This window comes from Acomys minous (assembly GCF_964271855.1).
Source record: "Acomys minous genome assembly, chromosome: 14".
Classification (NCBI taxonomy): domain Eukaryota; kingdom Metazoa; phylum Chordata; class Mammalia; order Rodentia; family Muridae; genus Acomys; species Acomys minous.
Window position 1 is genome coordinate 77857024 of NC_140496.1, and position 18964 is coordinate 77875987.

The window sequence follows — 18964 nt, forward strand, 5'->3', positions numbered from 1 at the left end:
TTTGTATATTCATTCTCTAAAATTCTTCACGACATGGATATTGTAATTTTTAATTGTTATGGCTTGGAGTTGGAAGAGATAAGAATGTTTCACAAGTTTTTCACTCAGTAATCTGTTTGCACAGTTCAAACTTCACTTGGAAGCATTTACTAGGTTTCCATGAAATCAGTTACACTTTTGGAATTGTTTTCAGTCCTATATTTCTTGTTTACAACCTAGAGACTTATGAGGCCACATCTTGTTTATTACTTAAATATGCTTAAAAACAATTTCCCACAATCCAGACCTCTAGTAATAATAGCTCACAATTACCGAGTCTTCATGGCAGGCACTGTGCTAAGTACTTTCTGTGCATCGCTATCTAATTTAATTAAATTACCAGGTGCAATCTGTTATTAACTATACTTCATATTAGCACGAGTCCGAGAATATTCATTTTGGCGCATGGGAAAGCAGCGTGTAGAACCCTGCAAAGTGCACGTTGTCCAGATTTCTCGTTGTCATAGTTCAATTATAAAAGTGTGATTTTAACTTTAAACATCTTTTCAATTATAATGTTACTCCTTTTAAAGTTTTAAATGTTAGAAAAAAATCTTAAGATGTTCTAAAAATTAGTACATTAGCATAGTGCATATTTCAGGCCTTCCTCCTTATGTGTTTAAGCCTTGTCTCAAAGAGAGAAGCCTTTTTGAAGCAAGGTTTACAACTTTGAGTTGCTAATTTGACACAAATTGTTCAATTCTTTTTACTCATAAATTGTTTTTAAACTTATTATATCTTTTAATTCTTGAAGTCATCTTTATCAGTGACTGTGACATGTCATTGATAAACTGGACAATTATGTGTAGTTTACTAAATTTGAAGGTGGCATAAATAACAGCAAAACTTTGTTGTGTAAACTGCAAAGGTGATAAAGTTTGATAGGCTAATTAGTAGCCTTCTCCGTGATATTTAAAATATCTGCCTAAACTAGGTACTTGATTCCTTTATTTATTTTTATTAGTTGAAGGAGTACTTTAATATTGAGGTCCAAAAATTATACTGTTGGACATCATATTTACATAATCACAAGTAACAATAGAAATATACTTCTTTAATCCCAGCCCAGAGGCAAGTGGATCTAGGAAGCAGAGGCCAGCCTTGTCTACAGAGTGAGTTCCAGGACAGCCAGGGCTGCACAGAGAAACCCTGTCTTGAAAATACAAAACTTAGTTAAAAGAAATATAACTTTGATTTTTGTTTCATGTAATCTTACACATTTATATAATTTCATATGTTTATTTTGAGAATAGAGATAACTTTTTAAGCAAATTTTTCTTCAAAATATTGCAACCTAGAGTTACCTTTTGTGTTTCTATAAAAATTATTAGAGTAGCCTTATTAGTCCATTCATTATTAATCTTGCTAAAACATTCATTATGCAGATAGTTTCAAATAGGTCATCCTTCATATGCTTACTGTGGTGTAAGCAAAGAATATGAGGCTAGCAAGCGGTCTTGGTCTTGACAGGAAATCATAGGATAAAACATCTACTTAAACTATAGTAAATACAAAGTGAAAAATTTTGGATACTACAGAAGGACTACTGAAGATTCTGGTCTGGTTTGGTGGTGATAAAGGGCTACCACGGGTACAGGAAGATTTCCTTATTTCTTTCTTTTTGTTTGTTTTTGTTTTTGAGAAGGGTTTCTCTGCATAGCTCTGGATGTCTTGGAACTGCTTTGTAGACCAGGTTGGTCTGGAACTCACAGAGATCCACCTGCCTCGACATTCCAAATGCTAGGATTAAAGGTGTGTGCCAATACCATGCAGCTAGGAAGATGTCTTTAAGAATGTGCTTTTTGAGCTGACAGAGTAAGTAAATCAAGGAGGAAGGAGTGTTCCAGGCAGATGGAGCCTCGAGTAGTGGATGGAACCCTTAGCTAAACACTATTTTTCAAGGTGTAGAGCCGTATGTAAAGCCAGTTTAGCGAGTTGCAACTAGCATTTTTTTTAAATGTTTGTTTATTATTTATATAGTATTCTGCCTGCAGGCCAGAAGAGGACACCAGATCTCATTATAGATGATTGTGAGCCACTGTGTGGTTGCTGGGAATTGAACTCAGGACCTCTGTAAGAGTAGACAGTGCTCTTAACAACTGAGCCGTCTCTCCAGCCCACAGCTAGCATTTTAAAAGATGAACTAGGGCCTATAGAGAGAGCTCAGGGGCCAAGAGTACACACTGCTCTCGGAGAACTAAGTTTGGTTTCCAGTACCCATGTCAAGTAGCTTATAACTCGTGCTCCATGAGATCCAGCTAGCTTCTCTGGCCTCCGTGGACATCTGCACTGACATACATGCACACACACACACACACACACACACACACACACACACACCTGAAAGTAAACAACTATAAAAATAAATAAAGCACAAGATAGGCTAGAATAAGAAAATATATAAACATATCATATCGGTCCTTAGAATATGTCTTATGAAACCCAAATGCATTTATACATGCACTATACACAAAATGATATCCTCAATGTGTGTACTAGTAATAGTGGTACATAATTACCTCATGCTGTGGGTTACAGTTTAAAAAAAAAAAGGCCTGTAAATGAAAAGGGTGTGTGGTGAAGTGTGAGTCCAGATTTGCTTGCAGAGGCAGCTGGGAGCCTGCTATCATTTTGAACTTCTAGACTGTGCACATACATCTGTCCTTTAGAAAAGTATTGATCAAAGAAGGGATGCTAAGAGACTTAGGTTTTAGTGGCTCATGGCACATAAATGGAAGTAGACAAATCCTTAAGAAATTAGTATAGTAGATTAACAAATAATGGTAGTTTATTAGTTCCAGTAGCAGTAAAAGTAAGAACAGATAGATTAGAGAACTTTAATTGGGAACCAAAAATCTATTATGCCAAGTTGGTGTGAATAGACAAATATTGCTTACATATAACAAAGACTATTCCATGAGCATTTCTACTGTTGATTTCGTGGAGGTCATTGGTTGTTCTGTGATTCTGAAAGTATTCAAATACTCATAGCATACTTGGGAAACTTTTTAATGATGTTTGAGCTAATTTAATTCCTCTATTGTTTTTTGGTTGGTTGGTTTTGTTTTATTTTCCACAACAGGGTTTCCCTTTATAACCCTGGCTGTCCTGGAAATTACCCTGTAGACCAGGCCTCAAACTCAGAGATCCATCTGCCTCTACCTCTTAAGTGCTGAGATTAAGCATGACCACTACCGCCCTGCTATTGTCCCCCCTCCCCCTTTTTAATGAGACAAGGTCTTTCTACATACTTCTGCCTGTCCAGGAAGTTACTATGTAGTCCAGGCTGGCCTTGAACTCACAGAGATCTTCCTGCCTCTGCTGGGGAGTGTTGAGATTAAAGACGAATGCCACACCACCTGGCCCTCCTCTATTGTTTCTTTTCTGATTTCAAGAGATACAACCAAAATTAGGACTTTCAATTCTATAACAATAAAGATAAAAGAAAAAAAATTGAGTTCCACTAGATCAGGATTAAATATCTTAGCAGAAAACCCTTTGCTATTTTGCAATCTCTCTTAATCTTCATATGAGCCTGTAAGTTAATTGTATAGGTTATATATACATCTGGAAAATATTAGAGCTAAGATTAAAATACAAGTTTTTCTTATGACAAATATTGCCCTTTTACTCTATCATGCTGAAATTACTAAAATATATATACTCTTAAGTCACAAATTTATTTGTCCAATCAAGGTATGTGAAATTATTGGACATTGTTAGAGCTTCTCTCAACAAAGAAATACTCTTGACAGGTTTTGATAAGCTCCGTATATGTGCATGTATAAGCATTCAGAAAATTACTCTAGTTGAACTAATCTAACCGGCAGTGATCTCTAGAGTATGTTTCCATGAATGAACATCTCACAGTGAAGAGATGATCTAACAGATTGTGAGGTCATACAGCTAGTGGTAGAGAAAATTTTTTAAAATATTTCTCTCAAGACCCATCTCATTTTTAGTTTTGAAGACAATTCTGCAAAGGGAAAATATGACCGTCTGCTAAGTGATAGTTCGCAACTACCTTTACAATGAAAAAGAAAGACTCTGTGTCTTAAGAATTAAAGCCAGGTAGTTGTGAGCATACATTTTGGCATGAAGGCGTATCTAAGTTTGAACTTAAGTTATCAGTTGAGACTATAGAGGCATTTCAGCCCCTGAAGCTCGGGTTCCTTGCTTTGTGAAATGACAGGAATGGTTGCTTACACACCCCAGGTTTGCTTATCATAGCATTGTCAGAATTGTAGACACTTTGTGGCAGCTGCTGTCAGTACTAGCTCAGTGTTCCCTTATCTACAACTAGAGTGCTGAGGTGGGCTGTGGGCTGTTTGTGAAACCTAGTATATTTCTTGGCTGATATGGTATTTTTTCCCCCTCTCTTTTGTTTCTTGTCCCCCTAAGGATTTCAGTTTTACTGACTGTTAAATGAGAGGATGATTGCTCACAAACAGAAAAAGGCAAAGAAAAAACGTGTTTGGGCATCAGGCCAAGTCTCTGCTGCTATTACAACTTCTGAAATGGGGCTCAAGTCCGTAAGTTCCAACTCCATTTTTGATCCGGAGTACATCAAGGAGCTGGTGAATGATATCAGGAAGTTCTCCCATATGTTACTGTATTTGAAAGAAGCTATTATTTCAGGTTTGTCAACTTTTCTCAGTATTCTCACTGGCTAGTTTATCAAACTTAAATGCCGGCCTAGTTACGGATCAGTATGTGTGCAAGGGCAAGAGCAGGGCATGCTTCATTACTTTTTTAATGTCTGTGTCTGTCCCCCTCTCTCCCCCCCCCCAAATGTTAAATGCTTACAAGGTAAACATTTTTGTAATCAAATAGCAGTACAATACATAATAAAAGCCTTGTAACTGTGAGGGAACCAGAGCACAAAAGAAAAACTAGTTTTGGATTTCAGGCAGTTGTATATTTTACATTGGCTCACTGGAAAACCCTGAGTTACTGATCTGTGATAAGCAGGCCAACCTTTGTAATTTACATTGCTGACACTTTTGTCTAAAATTTGCTTTTCACACGTGTGAGTGGTTAAACGTTAAAATAGCATGTGTTGTACCTCGTCACAGTTCTATGACTATGTCCATATGCCACACAGAATAAAGATGCTTGTCTAAAATGGACTCACTGGGCCGACATTTAAGTCCTCATCTCCATTCTGAGTCTCACAGAACAATCCCTGCAGTGTAACTGGCTGCTAACATCAATTACAAGCCTGACTCCATGTCCTTATACAATAAGGGGCCACTGGCCCCTCTTTCCAACTACAGATTCTCACACAGTGAATTGGGTTCACTTAACAAATTGTTGAGCATTGCCATGTGTAAGGTGCTATCCTCAGTGCTCTGGAGGCTCTAACACTTAGGTGATGCTGCTAATGTCCACCAAGTGTTGAATGATAATGCTATATAAATGTGTGTGTGGTGACTTTTCTCCGCTGTAAGGAAAAAACGAAATGTGTGGTGAAATGGATGGAGTTGGAAATTAATAATGAGGTAATTCAGAAGAAAAAATTTGCTTTTCAGATTATTGACAAAATTTAATCCAAAATGGCACTTCAATGAATTTTTTTCTTAATAATGAACTTAATTATGTTTTGGTGATCTGTTATCTTCTTGAAATAAGGGATAAACACAGAATTTATTCTTTTATCTAGTTGAAATGAGTAATGAAACTGAGGTTTGATTCTCCTGACAGAAAGAACTGTACATCTCTGACTTGACTGGACCTAAGTCATTTACCTGTTAGTGTCACTTTAGTATCCATATTTGATATCGGTGACAATTAGTGGTTCAGAGACCATCTTCCTTTTTAGTGATAATTTGCAGTTCACAGTGACATCTCTAGTCAGAGAGCAAAGACCTCTGGTGTTCATATGATGCCTCTTGGGCCATCATAGAAATTTATCAGATTTCAGTAAGGATGTTTGAGCATATAACTAAAACATTTATTTTCAAAAACCACATCTTATTCTAGTGCTGAAATTTTAATTTCTAATCTAAATATAATCTTCAGGTTGAAATCACCAAATTATTGGACTAAAGTGGAAGGTTCAAATTTTTAACACTTAAAATTTGCCATTATAGATTGTTCTTTTGAGATTGTCTAAATATTAAAGAAGTTACTCACAGTCATGTTTAATAGCTTGATGTTGATAATTGGATGACAGTAAAACTACAAAAATACCCTAAACACATTATTATATTCCTAAGACATCTCAACAAAATGGCAAACCTGCAATTTATTCAAAGAAGTATGACTTCATTGTAAAGCCTTATTTTAAACTAGGTTACTATTTAAGCGGTGAGGTTTGGGGTTTTGTTTGTTCTGATGTATAGTCCATTACTGGTTGATTTTAAAGGCTATTTAAAATAATACCTTAGGTAATCAATTATTCACCTCAGCTTATGGTAGAGTATAATTTAATGTTTCCATCTAAGTAAGCTTTAGTTGATATAAATAAGAGTTGTGGTGGAATTTCTATTGGTATTTATTTTTTCTTGGAAAATTGTATTCTTTCAATTCTACATCTTGTATTGGTATCTTTAGTTTCACAAATTTAAAATGGTATTTTAAAACAAGGTGTATCACTTTTTATCTTTAAAAAAAATTATGAGTTTCAATATGTGAGTAGGCAGTCCAGGGGCTAGGAAGAAGATTCTCGCTGGTCTCGGTGGGAAAGAAAGGTGGTTGGTTATAAGATTTAGAAGGATACTACTGAGATAAAGGGGCACATGGAGCCTGGAAGTGGTGGGACACTCCTTTAAATCCAACACTCAGGAGGCAGAGGGAAGCACATCTCTTGAGTTCAAGGCCAGCCTGCTCTACAGAGTGAGTTCCAGGACAGCCAGGGCTACACAGAGAAACCCTGTCTCAAACCAAACCAAAACCAAAAACTAAAACAAAACAAAAAAGTGCATGTTGAAACAGATTTATTCAGTGAAATATAATTTAAAGGTTGGTATTCACATTATTCTTATAGTAAGAAAACTAGTACTTAGTAGATTATTGCTACTACCTCAAGCTTTTAAATTAGATTTTTGTTTTAATCAAATCACAGTGTTATGAGCCAGGCGTTGGTAGCACACATCTTTAATCCCAGCAGTCTGGCCATCCTGGTTTACAGAACAAGTTCCAGGACAGCCAGGGCTACACAGAGAAACCCGGTCTCAAAAAACCAAAACCAAACAACAACCAAACAGTATTTAGAAAAGTGGTCTGGTGCACAAAGTGCTTGCCATACAAGTATGAAAATAAAGCCGGGCAGTGGTGGCGCACGCCTCTTATTCCAGCACTCGGGAGGCAGAGGCATGCGGATTGATGTGAGTTCAAGGCCAGCCTGGTCGACAAAGTGAGTCCAGGACAGCCAAGGCTACACAGAGAAACCCTGTCTCGAAAAATAACAACAAAAACAAGTATGAAAATAAGAGTTTGGATGCTCAGAACCCACATAAAAGCCAGGTGAACGTGGTAGGCACTGGTAGTTCTAGCACTTGAGAGGGAAGGACAGATACGAAGGACAAGCTGCCTGGACTAGCTGTGCCGCACAGCGAGCTGTGTTCAGTTACAGACCCGCAAAGTGGCAGGAGCTCAGAGATAACCAGGGCAGCTTGAGGCCTCCGTGCACAGCATGCATGTGCATGTGTGCGCTCAGACAGAGGGACATGTGTGTGTGAGTGCCTGTGAAACAAGAGGCGCCAATGGAGAGAGATTGAAGCTGAACATAGTTCAGTGTATTTATCAAGTTTTGTGACTGGTGTGTGTGTGTGTATTATGACAAATTTTGCATTGAAGTTTCCTAAGTAGAGCTGTAAAGCTCATTTTAGTAGTTGAAGGACAAACTAGAAGAACTCAGTGATAGGAGTTGGAAAGATGGCTCAGTGGTTAAGAGCACTGACTGCTCTTCCAGAGGTCCTGAGTTCAATTCCCAGCAAGCACATGGTGGCTCACAACCATCTATAATGTGATCTGATGTCCTCTTCTGACGTACAAGTGTACATGCAGGCAGAGCATTGTATACATAATAATAAATAAATAAATCTTTAAATGAAAAAGAACAAAGTGGTTATCAAAGACCTTTCCATATTCCTCACAGATAGGAAATGTGTAGTTTCACTTGCATGGTCTCTCCTTCTCTTCCCTCCCTCCCCCCCCCCCAACTTCATGCACATGCTTTAGCTGACTCTAAATTTACAAATAAACGAGTTCCAGGGCGGCAGGCAGGGAGACTGGAGCTGACCCCTAACTCTGCCTAAGATAAGTGATGGAGTTCAGTGATTCTCCTTCCGTCACTCATTTCCACGGTGCAGTTTCCTGTAGTCTCACACAGTAGCAGGTGTGGGATTTTAAGTTTGAGATCTCTATCTAGTATCATTAAGGTACATTATGAATAATTACAGGGATAAATTGTACATCTTACTTTAAAAGGCCTAAGGTACTCGCTTATGCACATATACTTTGCATTTAATTATGTAGATTCATATGCTTAATTGTAGATTAGAATATATGTAATATAAGTCCTAATTTAGGTTTATAGTTGTCCCCCTTACAGGAATAATCTATCCTGCTTTCCAAATAGTAGATTCAAAAATATTCTCCTAGTTTATGCAGTAACTTTCAGAAGTTACCGTCGGATGTTTCTGGAACTGGAACAGGTACCAGCTACTGAATGTGGGTACCAGCTACTTGATGTGGGTGCTGGGAACCAAGCCCAAGCCTTCCACAAAGAGCAGCAAGGACCCTTAACTGCTGGGAATTTGAAATTTTAAAACCTTTTAATTACATAAAAGGAATACTGCAAAATGCCTAGGTTTTCTGCTACTTCATGTTTGAAAGTGTAGAAGGACATAAAATATATTTGAAGGAAAAACAAGTAGCGATGATTCCTGTAACTTTCCTTTTGTTTACGTAACAATTTTAAATGCATTTTAATCAGTTTACCATTCTAATTATGGTCATTTGTTCTCTGAGGTGTTTGTGTGTGTGTGTGTGTGTGTGTGTGTGTTGTGCTGTTTTGTTTTAGAGAGGGTCTTACTATGAAGCCCAGGTTGGCCTGGAACTAGTGACTCCTTTCTGAGCCTCTTCCTACTAGAGATTACAGGTGTGCCCCCCCCCCTCTTCTCTACTCTTAACGTATTTTTGTTTTTTAAATAGACAAGGACATAACAGATACAAGTTTATTAGGAAGCTAGACATGGTGGTGCACACCTTTAATCCCAGCGCACTAGGGAGGCAGAGGCAGGTGGATCTCTGAATTTGAACAGGCACAGAGTTCCAGGATAGCCAGAAGCCACACAGAGAAACCCTGTATCGAAAACAAAACAAATGGTGAGATTCAGATAAACTAGTTATCTGTTATCAAGTATATAAAAGAAAAGCCTTCAGAGGCTAGAGAAATGGCTCAGTGGTTAAGAGCACTTGCTGCTCTTGCAGAGGCCTCAGGTTCAGTTCCCAGCACCCATGTGCTGGCTCAAAACCATCTCTAACTCCAGTTCCAGGGGACCCAACGCTGGTTTCTTGAAATCACAGGCACACTGGTGGTGTACAAATGTGCACACAAGCAAAACACTCACATAAATAAAGTTAAAAAGTTATTTTTTATTTTGTAAAAACACAACTCTTAAAGTTGTGACTTCTAACACATCCTGTATTCTAGATTTGACAGAGCCAAAGTCATAAGAGGTAACATTGCTTCTAAAGCAAATTTTATTGAATAGCATTATTGATACATTAAATAGCATAGTCTGCTGTGATACATTCTACATGAATTTGCAATTTCAGTTAATATCCTGACTTGTAGGTTAACTCGGATTTTTTTCCATGTGATATGTAAGGAGGATGTGTAAGATCCTTTTCAGACTTAATTTTTAGCCTTAGTAGCTAATTGCAGCATCATAGTCTGCCAAATTTGTATATTAGAAACATTAAGCATCTCTATCTGTCTCCTAGAAGTAAATCTCTTTAGACGTGGCCTCAAATTTGTCCCTAAGAGGAGTTAATGTGAATGTTAACTGGGTGTGTTAACATTAGCAAATAGAACATGTAAAATAAATCACTAAGAAATGGAAAGTGGAATACAAGCAGCTCGCTTATTATACTTGTACCAGTTCTTACGGTATTTTGGTCTTGCCTAGAAAATACAGATATTTTGCACTTGCCTAGAAGGAGTTTATAGAATTTTAAAACCTTTATAATAACAACTTATATTTAATAGAAGTTAAAGCCTGCTAAATCACATATTACGGACACCTGTCATTAATCTATAACTTTTTTTCTTTTTTGTTTTTTTGTTTGTTTGTTTGTTTGTTTGTCTTATGAAACAGGGTCTCTCTGTGTAGCCTTGGCTGTCCTGGACTCGCTTTGTAGACCAAGCTGGCCTGGAACTCAAAGCGATCCACCTGCCTCTGCCTCTGGAGTGCTGGGATTAAATGTGTGTGCCACCACACCCAGCTCTTAACCTATAACTTTTTAAAGCACATGGCAGTTTATCATAGACATTCAGAACCTGGACGTGTGCCTGTAAGGCCAGGACGTGGGAGGCAGAGGCAGGAGGGTGGCTCAAGGTTATGCATGTAGCAAGACCCTATCCCAATAAGACAACCGCGAACTTCAGAGCTAATGCTTGCAGTGCAGTCCTCATTAGGCCTCTTGCTGGGTACCTGTAACTCCGAGCCAGGGTGTTTCTGCTCCTTGCAGCCCCGTTACCACGTCTGGGAAAAAGTCCTATGGCACATTTATTGCTTGAGTTCTTCCATGTAAAACTCTTGGACAGTGCTTTAAGTCTACTGCTAGTAATTTTAGAGTTCCCAGGTAGTGAGGTGAAGAAAGCTGCTGATCCTCAGGGTTCACAATTGTCCTGTAAATTCTGAAGTCATTGCAGCCTTTTCTACTTTTTGTAGAAGTGTGCTACTGATAAGTTCTGACGCTGCTTGCTTGTTGTTTTCACTGAGCTCCCTACAGAGGTTAAGCTGAATTAACCAAACCACTTTTAAAAAATTGGTCCATTTTTCTTTTTTTTAATCAAGGAAAACACCATGATTTTTTCCATATATTTACTTAAGCATTTCCATGACGTGTTTGCAGTGTAAACACTGTGCTATTGTCTTATTGCCTGAGAACCAAAAAGTAGAGCTGACTGGTCTGTTTTCACTTGATAAGTTGAATGTAGCAAAAAATAAATGACGCTAACGGGCGAAACAATAGATTAAAGTTCAGTTTGCCCCATTAAAGGGGTAAACACACAAACACTGGACACTATTGTGCTGTTCTAGAAAACCAGGTAAGCTTCTTTATCTTTACACTGTATAAGTCCACAAAGGGCAGACCCGACATTTATAACGTGGCCATGCTCAAACTTGCCTTGTATTTATTCATAGGACTAAATAATAGTACACGTAAGTTGACAGATACAGAAATATTTTAATGCAGTGTATCCTGATTATTTGACTCCCAAGTTATTTATTAATATTGATTTTACAATAGATTGGAATTCAAACTTTACTCTTTCTTTTTTATTAACCAAAATATTGTGGGACCAGGCTGTAGGAGTGTTTGTTAGTAAATCTGTGGAAAGCATCTCTTTTTTTCAAAGCCATTTTGTGTGAATGACTTATAGATTCACTTGAAAGAATCTTACTTGTAGGCATTAAGACAAGAGGCAGATTTATTTATTTATTTATTTATTTATTTATTTATTTATTTATTTTAGTTGATAATTCATGGCAACCTTAAGAGGTAGGCAGAGGAGATACTTTTATTGGTTCTCTTTTACTGATGATGAATACAAATTCAAAAAGCCCAAGATTCAATTGCAAAGAAGTGGCAACCTGGGTTGGTTTTCTTAATCTAAGTCTATAGGTTTCCACCACATGTGGCAGTCACCCCAACAACTACTACTAGTACCACCACCACCACCTCCTCCTCCTCCTCCTCCTTCTCTCTTTTTTTTTTTTGGGGGGGGGGGCAATTGTAGAAAGGCTTTCTCTGTAGCCTTGGCTATCCTGGACTGCTTTGTAGACCAGGCTGGCCTCGAACTCACAGAGATCCATTTGCCTCCCGAGTGCTGGGATTAAAGGCATGCGCCACCACACCTGGCTTCAGCTCAACTTCTTGCTTCCATTAATTGTGCCACTGGTCTTTTGTTTTATTTATTTATTTATTTATTTATTTATTTATTTATTTATTTTGCTTAGTTTGGTTTTTGAAGGGGAGATACTTGGTGTTGCTTAAAGGAACCATTTAAGCTCCTGAAGTTTTGAAAAGTTGCCAGTTGGGTGGTAGGATCGGAGACCTTTTCCTAATAAAAATAATTGGAGGTAGCTTTACTGTAAGGGGAAGAAGGTTTGGTGTAAGTGAAGCTTCTTTTCTTTGAACAATGCATGGAACAGATAGTTGAGGGCTTGCTAATTTGTAAAGTTAGTTACCCAGATACACTAATGTCTTAGTAGACTCCTTGTGGTTAGCCTTCTATTTAGATTCCTATTGATTTATAGACACTTTCAGAAATTCCTGTTAAATCATAGGGGCCTGGAAGTATTTAGAGCACAATTTGAGGTTTTATGACATGTATTTTAAGTAACTCAGTCACTACCTTTCCGTATGTTGACATGGAACAACTTCAGTATGTGTAAGGGCTTCCTGCGGGGGAATAAAACAGTTTCAGGTTGGTAAGCCATGCATACTGATAGTTCCTGGGATGTTCTATGGAATTTACACAAAAGAGAAGCAAACCCTCCAGTAGAGCACATACTGCAGTTAACGCTTAAAGAGAACACATGGGTTTTGAATCACAGCAGATGGTCAGTGAGCCCCCAGGCTTTGGTATGTGATGAGACAGCACGTGATGGGAGTGTGTGGTAAAGAAAGAGTGTTCACACCATCACATCACAGAGCTCCAGCACGTGATGGGAGTGTGTGGTAAAGAAAGAGTGTTCACACCATCACATCACAAAGCTCCAGAGCAGAGAGAAAGGTCTGGGGTCTTACAGTTGTCTTCCACGGCACTTCCTCGGTGACTTTGTAATTGTTCACTAAATCTTTCCTTCTAAAACAGTGGCTCTCAACTTTCCTAATGCTGCCATCCTTTAATACACTTCCTATGTTGTGGTGACACCCAACCATAAAATTATATTTGTTGTGTTTTCATCATTGTAATTTTGCTACTGTTATGAATCAAAATATACATATCTGTGTTTTTCTATGGTCTTATATGACCCCTGAAAAAGGGTCATTCTACCCCCAAAGGGTCATGATCCACAGGTTGAGGACTGCTGTTACTGTCTCTTCTCTGGCAACAGTGCTACCCTAGGACCATCCCTTTAACAGATAGGCCTGTCATCCTCACATTTCTTTCTTGATAGTGCGGTTAATAAGGGGAATATTTGGTGTAGAAGGGAGAAAATGCTTTTGTTTTTATCCTGAAGATAGTTTTTCTTTGTGGTTATTATCTTTCACTGTTTCTTTAAAAAGTTATGTAATTATGAAATAACTTATATTTACAATTTTTGTTGTTCAAATTTTGCCTCCAAAGCTGAATGATGTTCTTTCTAACTGCCTACCTAATAAAACTGCGGAACACCAAATGAGACAGTATTAAGTATTTTGAGACAGTATTTTCTTTAAATTTTTTGTTTTTGTTTTGTGGTGGACAGGGCATAGGATTCGTATCAAGACAGATCTCTGTGTAGCCATGGCTGCCCTCAAACTCAGAGATCTGCCTGCCTCTGCCTCCTGAGTGCTGGGATTACAGGTGTGCGCCACTGCACCCGGCCCAATTTTTCACCATTAACAACTAATCAAACTTTTGTAAAAAGCAAAAAATTCATGAAAGATCTGTGTATCTTACTATAAGTAAATTACATCCTAGTTTCAAACTGTGTAGATCAAATAATGCTCCTTACACATACACCTGTGGGTTACTGGTTTCTAATACTAGTTCATGCAGAGAATCAATTCCAATGTGCAAACTTAACCTTTCAAAGACTTTTATGGGATTTCAAGTTTGTTACCATGTATAATAAAGACATAAGGCAGGCGTGGCCCTTTTTAGTTGCCTTGAGAAGTCTGAAGAGCATGTTTAGATTAAGAAAAATGAAGACGTTGTGCTAACTGGCCACACTGTGATAGCCTTTGAAATCCTTCTGTGCTGCTGCTGTTGTTGACGACAATGATGATTGTGTGCACTTGTGTCACAGAACACATCTGGAGTCTGAGGACAACTTTGGGGAGTCGTCTCCCTTCATGTAGGTTCTAGAAATTGAGTTTAGGTTGCCAGGCTTTCAGAGCAAGCACCATTACTCACTGTCATCCCACTAGTCTGCTTGTGCTTTTTTGTTTTTGTATTATTTTGTTTATCTTTTGTTTTGTTTTTTTTTTGAGACAGGATTTCTCTGTGTAGTCCTGGCTGTCCTGGAACTCATGTTGTAGACCAAGCTGGCCTTGAACTCAAGAGATCTGTCTGCCTCTGCCTTCCAAATGCTGGGATTAAAGGTGTGTACACCACCACCTGGCTTAGGCCTGTTTTATAACAGGGCTAGTGTAACTCAGGCTGGCCTCAGAGCAAAGCTAAGCATGACCTTGAACTTCTACTTATCGTCTGCTTCCACTTCCCAGGTACTTGGATCATAGGCTCGTACCACCATGCCTGGCCCTAAATCCTTAATGAATTGAGTGACAAAGGGTTTTCTGAACATGCTAATAAGTAAATAAATAAATAAATATAAAAATAAAATGTATATAATTGCAATAGCTAAAAATAGAACTGAATGTGTAGTGGGCAGAAATCATGAAACCAGCATCTACATGTCTTTGTAGCTTAGGTTTCTAGAACTTTGTACTGGAAATTAATTTTTAAATTTTTTTTGTTTTTCTTTTAAAGACTGTTTTAAAGAAGCCATTCATATACGTCTGGATGAACTTCTTCGTGTTTTAAAATCTATAATGAATAAGCATCAAAACCTCAATTCTGTAGAACTTCAGAATGCTGCAGAAATGCTTACTGCAAAAGTGAAAGGTAAGGAAAACTTACTGAGGGTGGCCGCTGAGGGTGAAAGGGATCCAGTGACACATTTACGTTTCAGTCTATACTAACTGTATAGCCACCTCCTTAAGGTATTTTTAGGAATTGTCTAAATAAGGAATTTCTGTATATTTTGATATATAAATATTCCCAAGTCACACCTAAAAGATTTCTTTCCATGAAAAATAAAAACTGTTAGACGTGGTAACATTCTTACTCAACCAACAGCCAGTGTTTAAGGTTTCAGTTTTGGGCATGAGTTCCTCTTCTTCGAATTGGTTATTACTGTCTAAGGATCCTTTGCTATGTGAAGACGGTGGTATTAAAAAAAAAAATGGACATTTGTAGTGTCTTCAAATGGAGAAGAACAAGGCTCGGTTTGCTATGTGAAAATGAAATTGCAATTTTAATTTCATCAAGTATGTGTGGAGATACATTATAGAACATACATTAATGTGATCTAAACAGACTCAAGAATTAGGGCATTGACTCCTGTAAAGACATCCACTTGAAACTGTTAAAAATTATTCTGGACTACAATATATAAGAAGGACTGAGTGAAGGGAGGACTAAAGAGATTAGGAAATTGTGAGAAATAGTTACCTAGATGAAAAATGAAGCCGTGAGCTTGATAGACTGCAGGACATGTAACTGATAGGATGTCAGGGATTGCAGAGATTGCAAAGTTGAAGACGTAGACTTGTGCCAGTGGAAGGGAGCTCTGCAGGGAAATAGAGGGCTGCATGAAGCCAGGGTCAGAAGTGGACAGCCAGAGGAGCGTCTGCCAGGCAGGGAGAAAAGTCATGGACCTTCAGGGTTTTTTAGAAGTGCTCATCAGAGCAAAATGCCACTGACAGGACAACAGGTTTCCAGTAGTGGCACTATAAAAAAGTGGTAGCAGTGATGTGTGGAACGTCAGAGGCAGACAAGTGGCAGGTGTCACAGGCACCAAGGTGGCACAGTAAGCTCCCATCATCCATCCTGGATGAAGGACAGACTCACCAGAAGGAGAGGTTGCCAGTCCAGAAGTTTGACAAGTCACGTGCAGGCGTTACAAATGACCTGTGGCTTCAAGGGTGAGGCTATTGTGTAGGTCGGCCCCTGTGTGAGAACTTTGGGTGTGAAAAAGCTGGTGAGAGTGGTGAATGTGCCCATTCAGAAAGGGAAGAAGCCAGTGTCAATGGGTAAGGCAGAAAGGAAATGAAAACCTTTTAATAAAAATGTAGCCTATATCCACCCCCCACCCCCACTCCTACCTTTTCTGACTTTAGGCTTTTCCTGTTTGTGTGGTTTCCTTTTCTATTTGAAGCACTGGGAGAGAAAGGGTGCTGTAGACAGTTTTAAGTGGGAAACATGGGTCGCTTGTTCTGTGGCTCTTAAAAATGTGCTTAGTAACCAAATTTGTTTTCAAGTGGGTTGTTTACCAGTGCCATTTAACTTTACTTAGATAGGGAAATTTGTGTCTATAGATAGTAAATTTTCCATGCTTGGAAATAGCGACTTAGCTCAATTGTTGTCAGTGGCTATTGTGTGCAGTCAGGATGTCCTGGGGGAGGAGTGCACCAGCGTGCGGCTGCTGTCCACATTCCAGAAACGGACCTGGAGACAGAGGTCTCTTTTTAACTTTGAGGTAAAGCGATCTTTTGAATATTATTTCCCACCATGAATGTCTTATACTCAGAATTAGTGGCACTGTTTTTTGCTTTGGTATTGGATGAAATTGGAAAGAGGAAGATATGATGGATTTGTCAGTGGAAAACTGTTTCTGTAGGATTCCATCGAAACCGAAAATGTTAAAAGGGTTTTTTGCTTTTGCTTTTGAGGCCCTCCAGAAATACTGAGTGACCTGCACAGTTGAAGTTAAATCAGAGTTTACTTATTAGTAATTTAGTTTTTCAAAACCCGAGAAGACAAGAAATAGGTAGAAGCCATTTCAGAATGCAAGAGGCAAACGGTCTAAATGTATTGATATTTCCAGCTTTGGGACAGGAAGTTCCTTTTTTTTTTTTTTTTTTTCATTTTGGGGAGAAACTTCAAGAAAAACTATTGTATGATGGATCAGAGAGCTGCAGGATTGAAGCATCGTCTACATCTGTAAAAACAGCAGTGGCTGAGCAGCTGTCTTCCTTTGCATGTGTTAACTGCAAATACAGTTTTACAACTGCAAATACAGTTTTACAAATTGCCTTACTGTTCAAAACGAAACTTTAAAAAAACAAAACCATAGAACAGAATAACCTCAGGGCTATATAATCTTGTTTGTGTTGCCACAGGTTTGAATTCACACAATATATCTAGTTGTTATACATGAAACAGAATCTTCCCGTTGCTTTTTTTTTTTAACTGTAAGCATGGATTTACCTTGTAATAACTTTAAAAGAAAAATCCTTAGCTTTCTCCCATTTGTCCAGCAGTGATTTGTAGTTCCTGTGTCTCTTTCTGTTCCCAAGCAGGAAGTTCAGTTGACAAAATATTTGCAATGTGGTAGGAGAGATACAGCCTGTTTCTGAAGCAGATAAAAACATCTTCAGATGTCAGTAATTTATGATGTATTTAGTATTTTCAGCCGCTTAGGTCAGGTTTACTTATAAGTGAAAAGTAATTTTGTATATTCATAAGTTTGGCAAACAGAAAAAAACAGACCTTAATCACACACACTACATTGTTGAAGCAAATCTAATTTTTCAACATGTAGTTCATTCATACAGTTGAAAATGCAGATTGCTTCAGCGGATATCCAATAGTGAAGCTTTCTTTGCCGTTAGAACCTTAGCCATTCATCCTAGCCCTGAGGTAGATCGTGACTGCACCGATTGCTGCCACACACAGATACAAGCAAACGCCTGGACAGTCTCCTTCTTCATCCTTGCATTCAAATGATAGTATTCTGCTCCTTGCTCATTTGTCTGCCCATAGACTGTTTCTCAGTTCTTCAGGTTTTATTTTTTTTCAAAGTTATGTGGTGACACATAATGTTGATGTGCTATAATTTAACCATTTCATTCCCAGTAGATGTTTACATTGCGTCCTGCTAATGAGCCTATGCATAGCCATGTGAATTCTTAGTACTTAGGTATTGAGAAAGTTTATGACTTTGGACACTGCCAAATAGATGTCCTCTCTGAAGGGCTGCCTGCCCTCTGATAGTGTGAAAGGAACTGGTTCCCCACCTCTGTTGCAGTGCTGGTTACCAAGATTTGTTACCCAGGCTCTTAGAACTGTTGTCTTGTGTAGTTAGAGCTGCGTTTTCCATTTTGAGTGCAGTTTAGTATGTTTCAGAGTCATTTCTACTACATGTTTTTATTTGAATTGGTCTATTACCTGATTTTCTCTTAGTGTTTGATATTTTTAAAATATAATTAATTCATAGAAACTCTTCACCTTTCTAACAATAGCTCTTCAATATAGGTTATAATTTTACTTATTCTGTGATTTTTTTTTTAAAGCATCGGTCTTTTTGTGTTTGCGAGTTTTAGTTATTGGGGTGGCCTTCCTTAATCTGAAGCTTCACCATTCTCTAGATCATTTTACCTAAAGTTTTTATGGTATCATTTAAGTTTATTTGGAGAAACAAAATGTGTTCTTTTAAATCAGTGGTTCTCAATCTGTGGGTCACAATCCCTTTGGGGGTGGTATATCAGATATTTACTTATGACTCATAGTAGTAGCAAAATTACAGTTATGAAGTAGCTACAAAAACAATTTTATGGTTGGGGTCACGATGACGTGAGAAACTGTATTAAAGGGTCATAGCTTTAGGAAGGTTGAGAACGACTGCGTTAGAGGAGGCCAGGGGTAGTAGGAGTGAAAAGAAAGGAAAAACATTTTATAATCAAAACTGAGCTAAACAATGTATGGGGAAAAAGCAAGCGCAAAGTAGAAGAAACATGTGAAAGAAGCTCT

General features: G+C 38.2%; 1 protein-coding gene across 5 annotated transcripts in view; it reads left to right on the forward strand.

The window, feature by feature from the left end:
- The window catches only part of ARHGAP29 (Rho GTPase activating protein 29), a 67970-nt gene that overhangs the window by 16685 nt on the left and 32321 nt on the right, over positions 1–18964 (forward strand). For 3 of the 5 annotated variants that reach the window (XM_084757382.1, XM_084757381.1, XM_084757383.1), the window contains exons 2-3: positions 4441–4677; positions 14921–15055. In XM_084757382.1, coding sequence (XP_084613508.1) covers positions 4473–4677; positions 14921–15055 — 340 coding nt within the window. In that variant the 5' untranslated portion in view covers positions 4441–4472. The remainder of the gene's footprint in view (positions 1–4440; positions 4678–14920; positions 15056–18964) is intronic. The other 2 variants (XM_084757384.1, XM_084757385.1) reach the window with 1 other exon arrangement.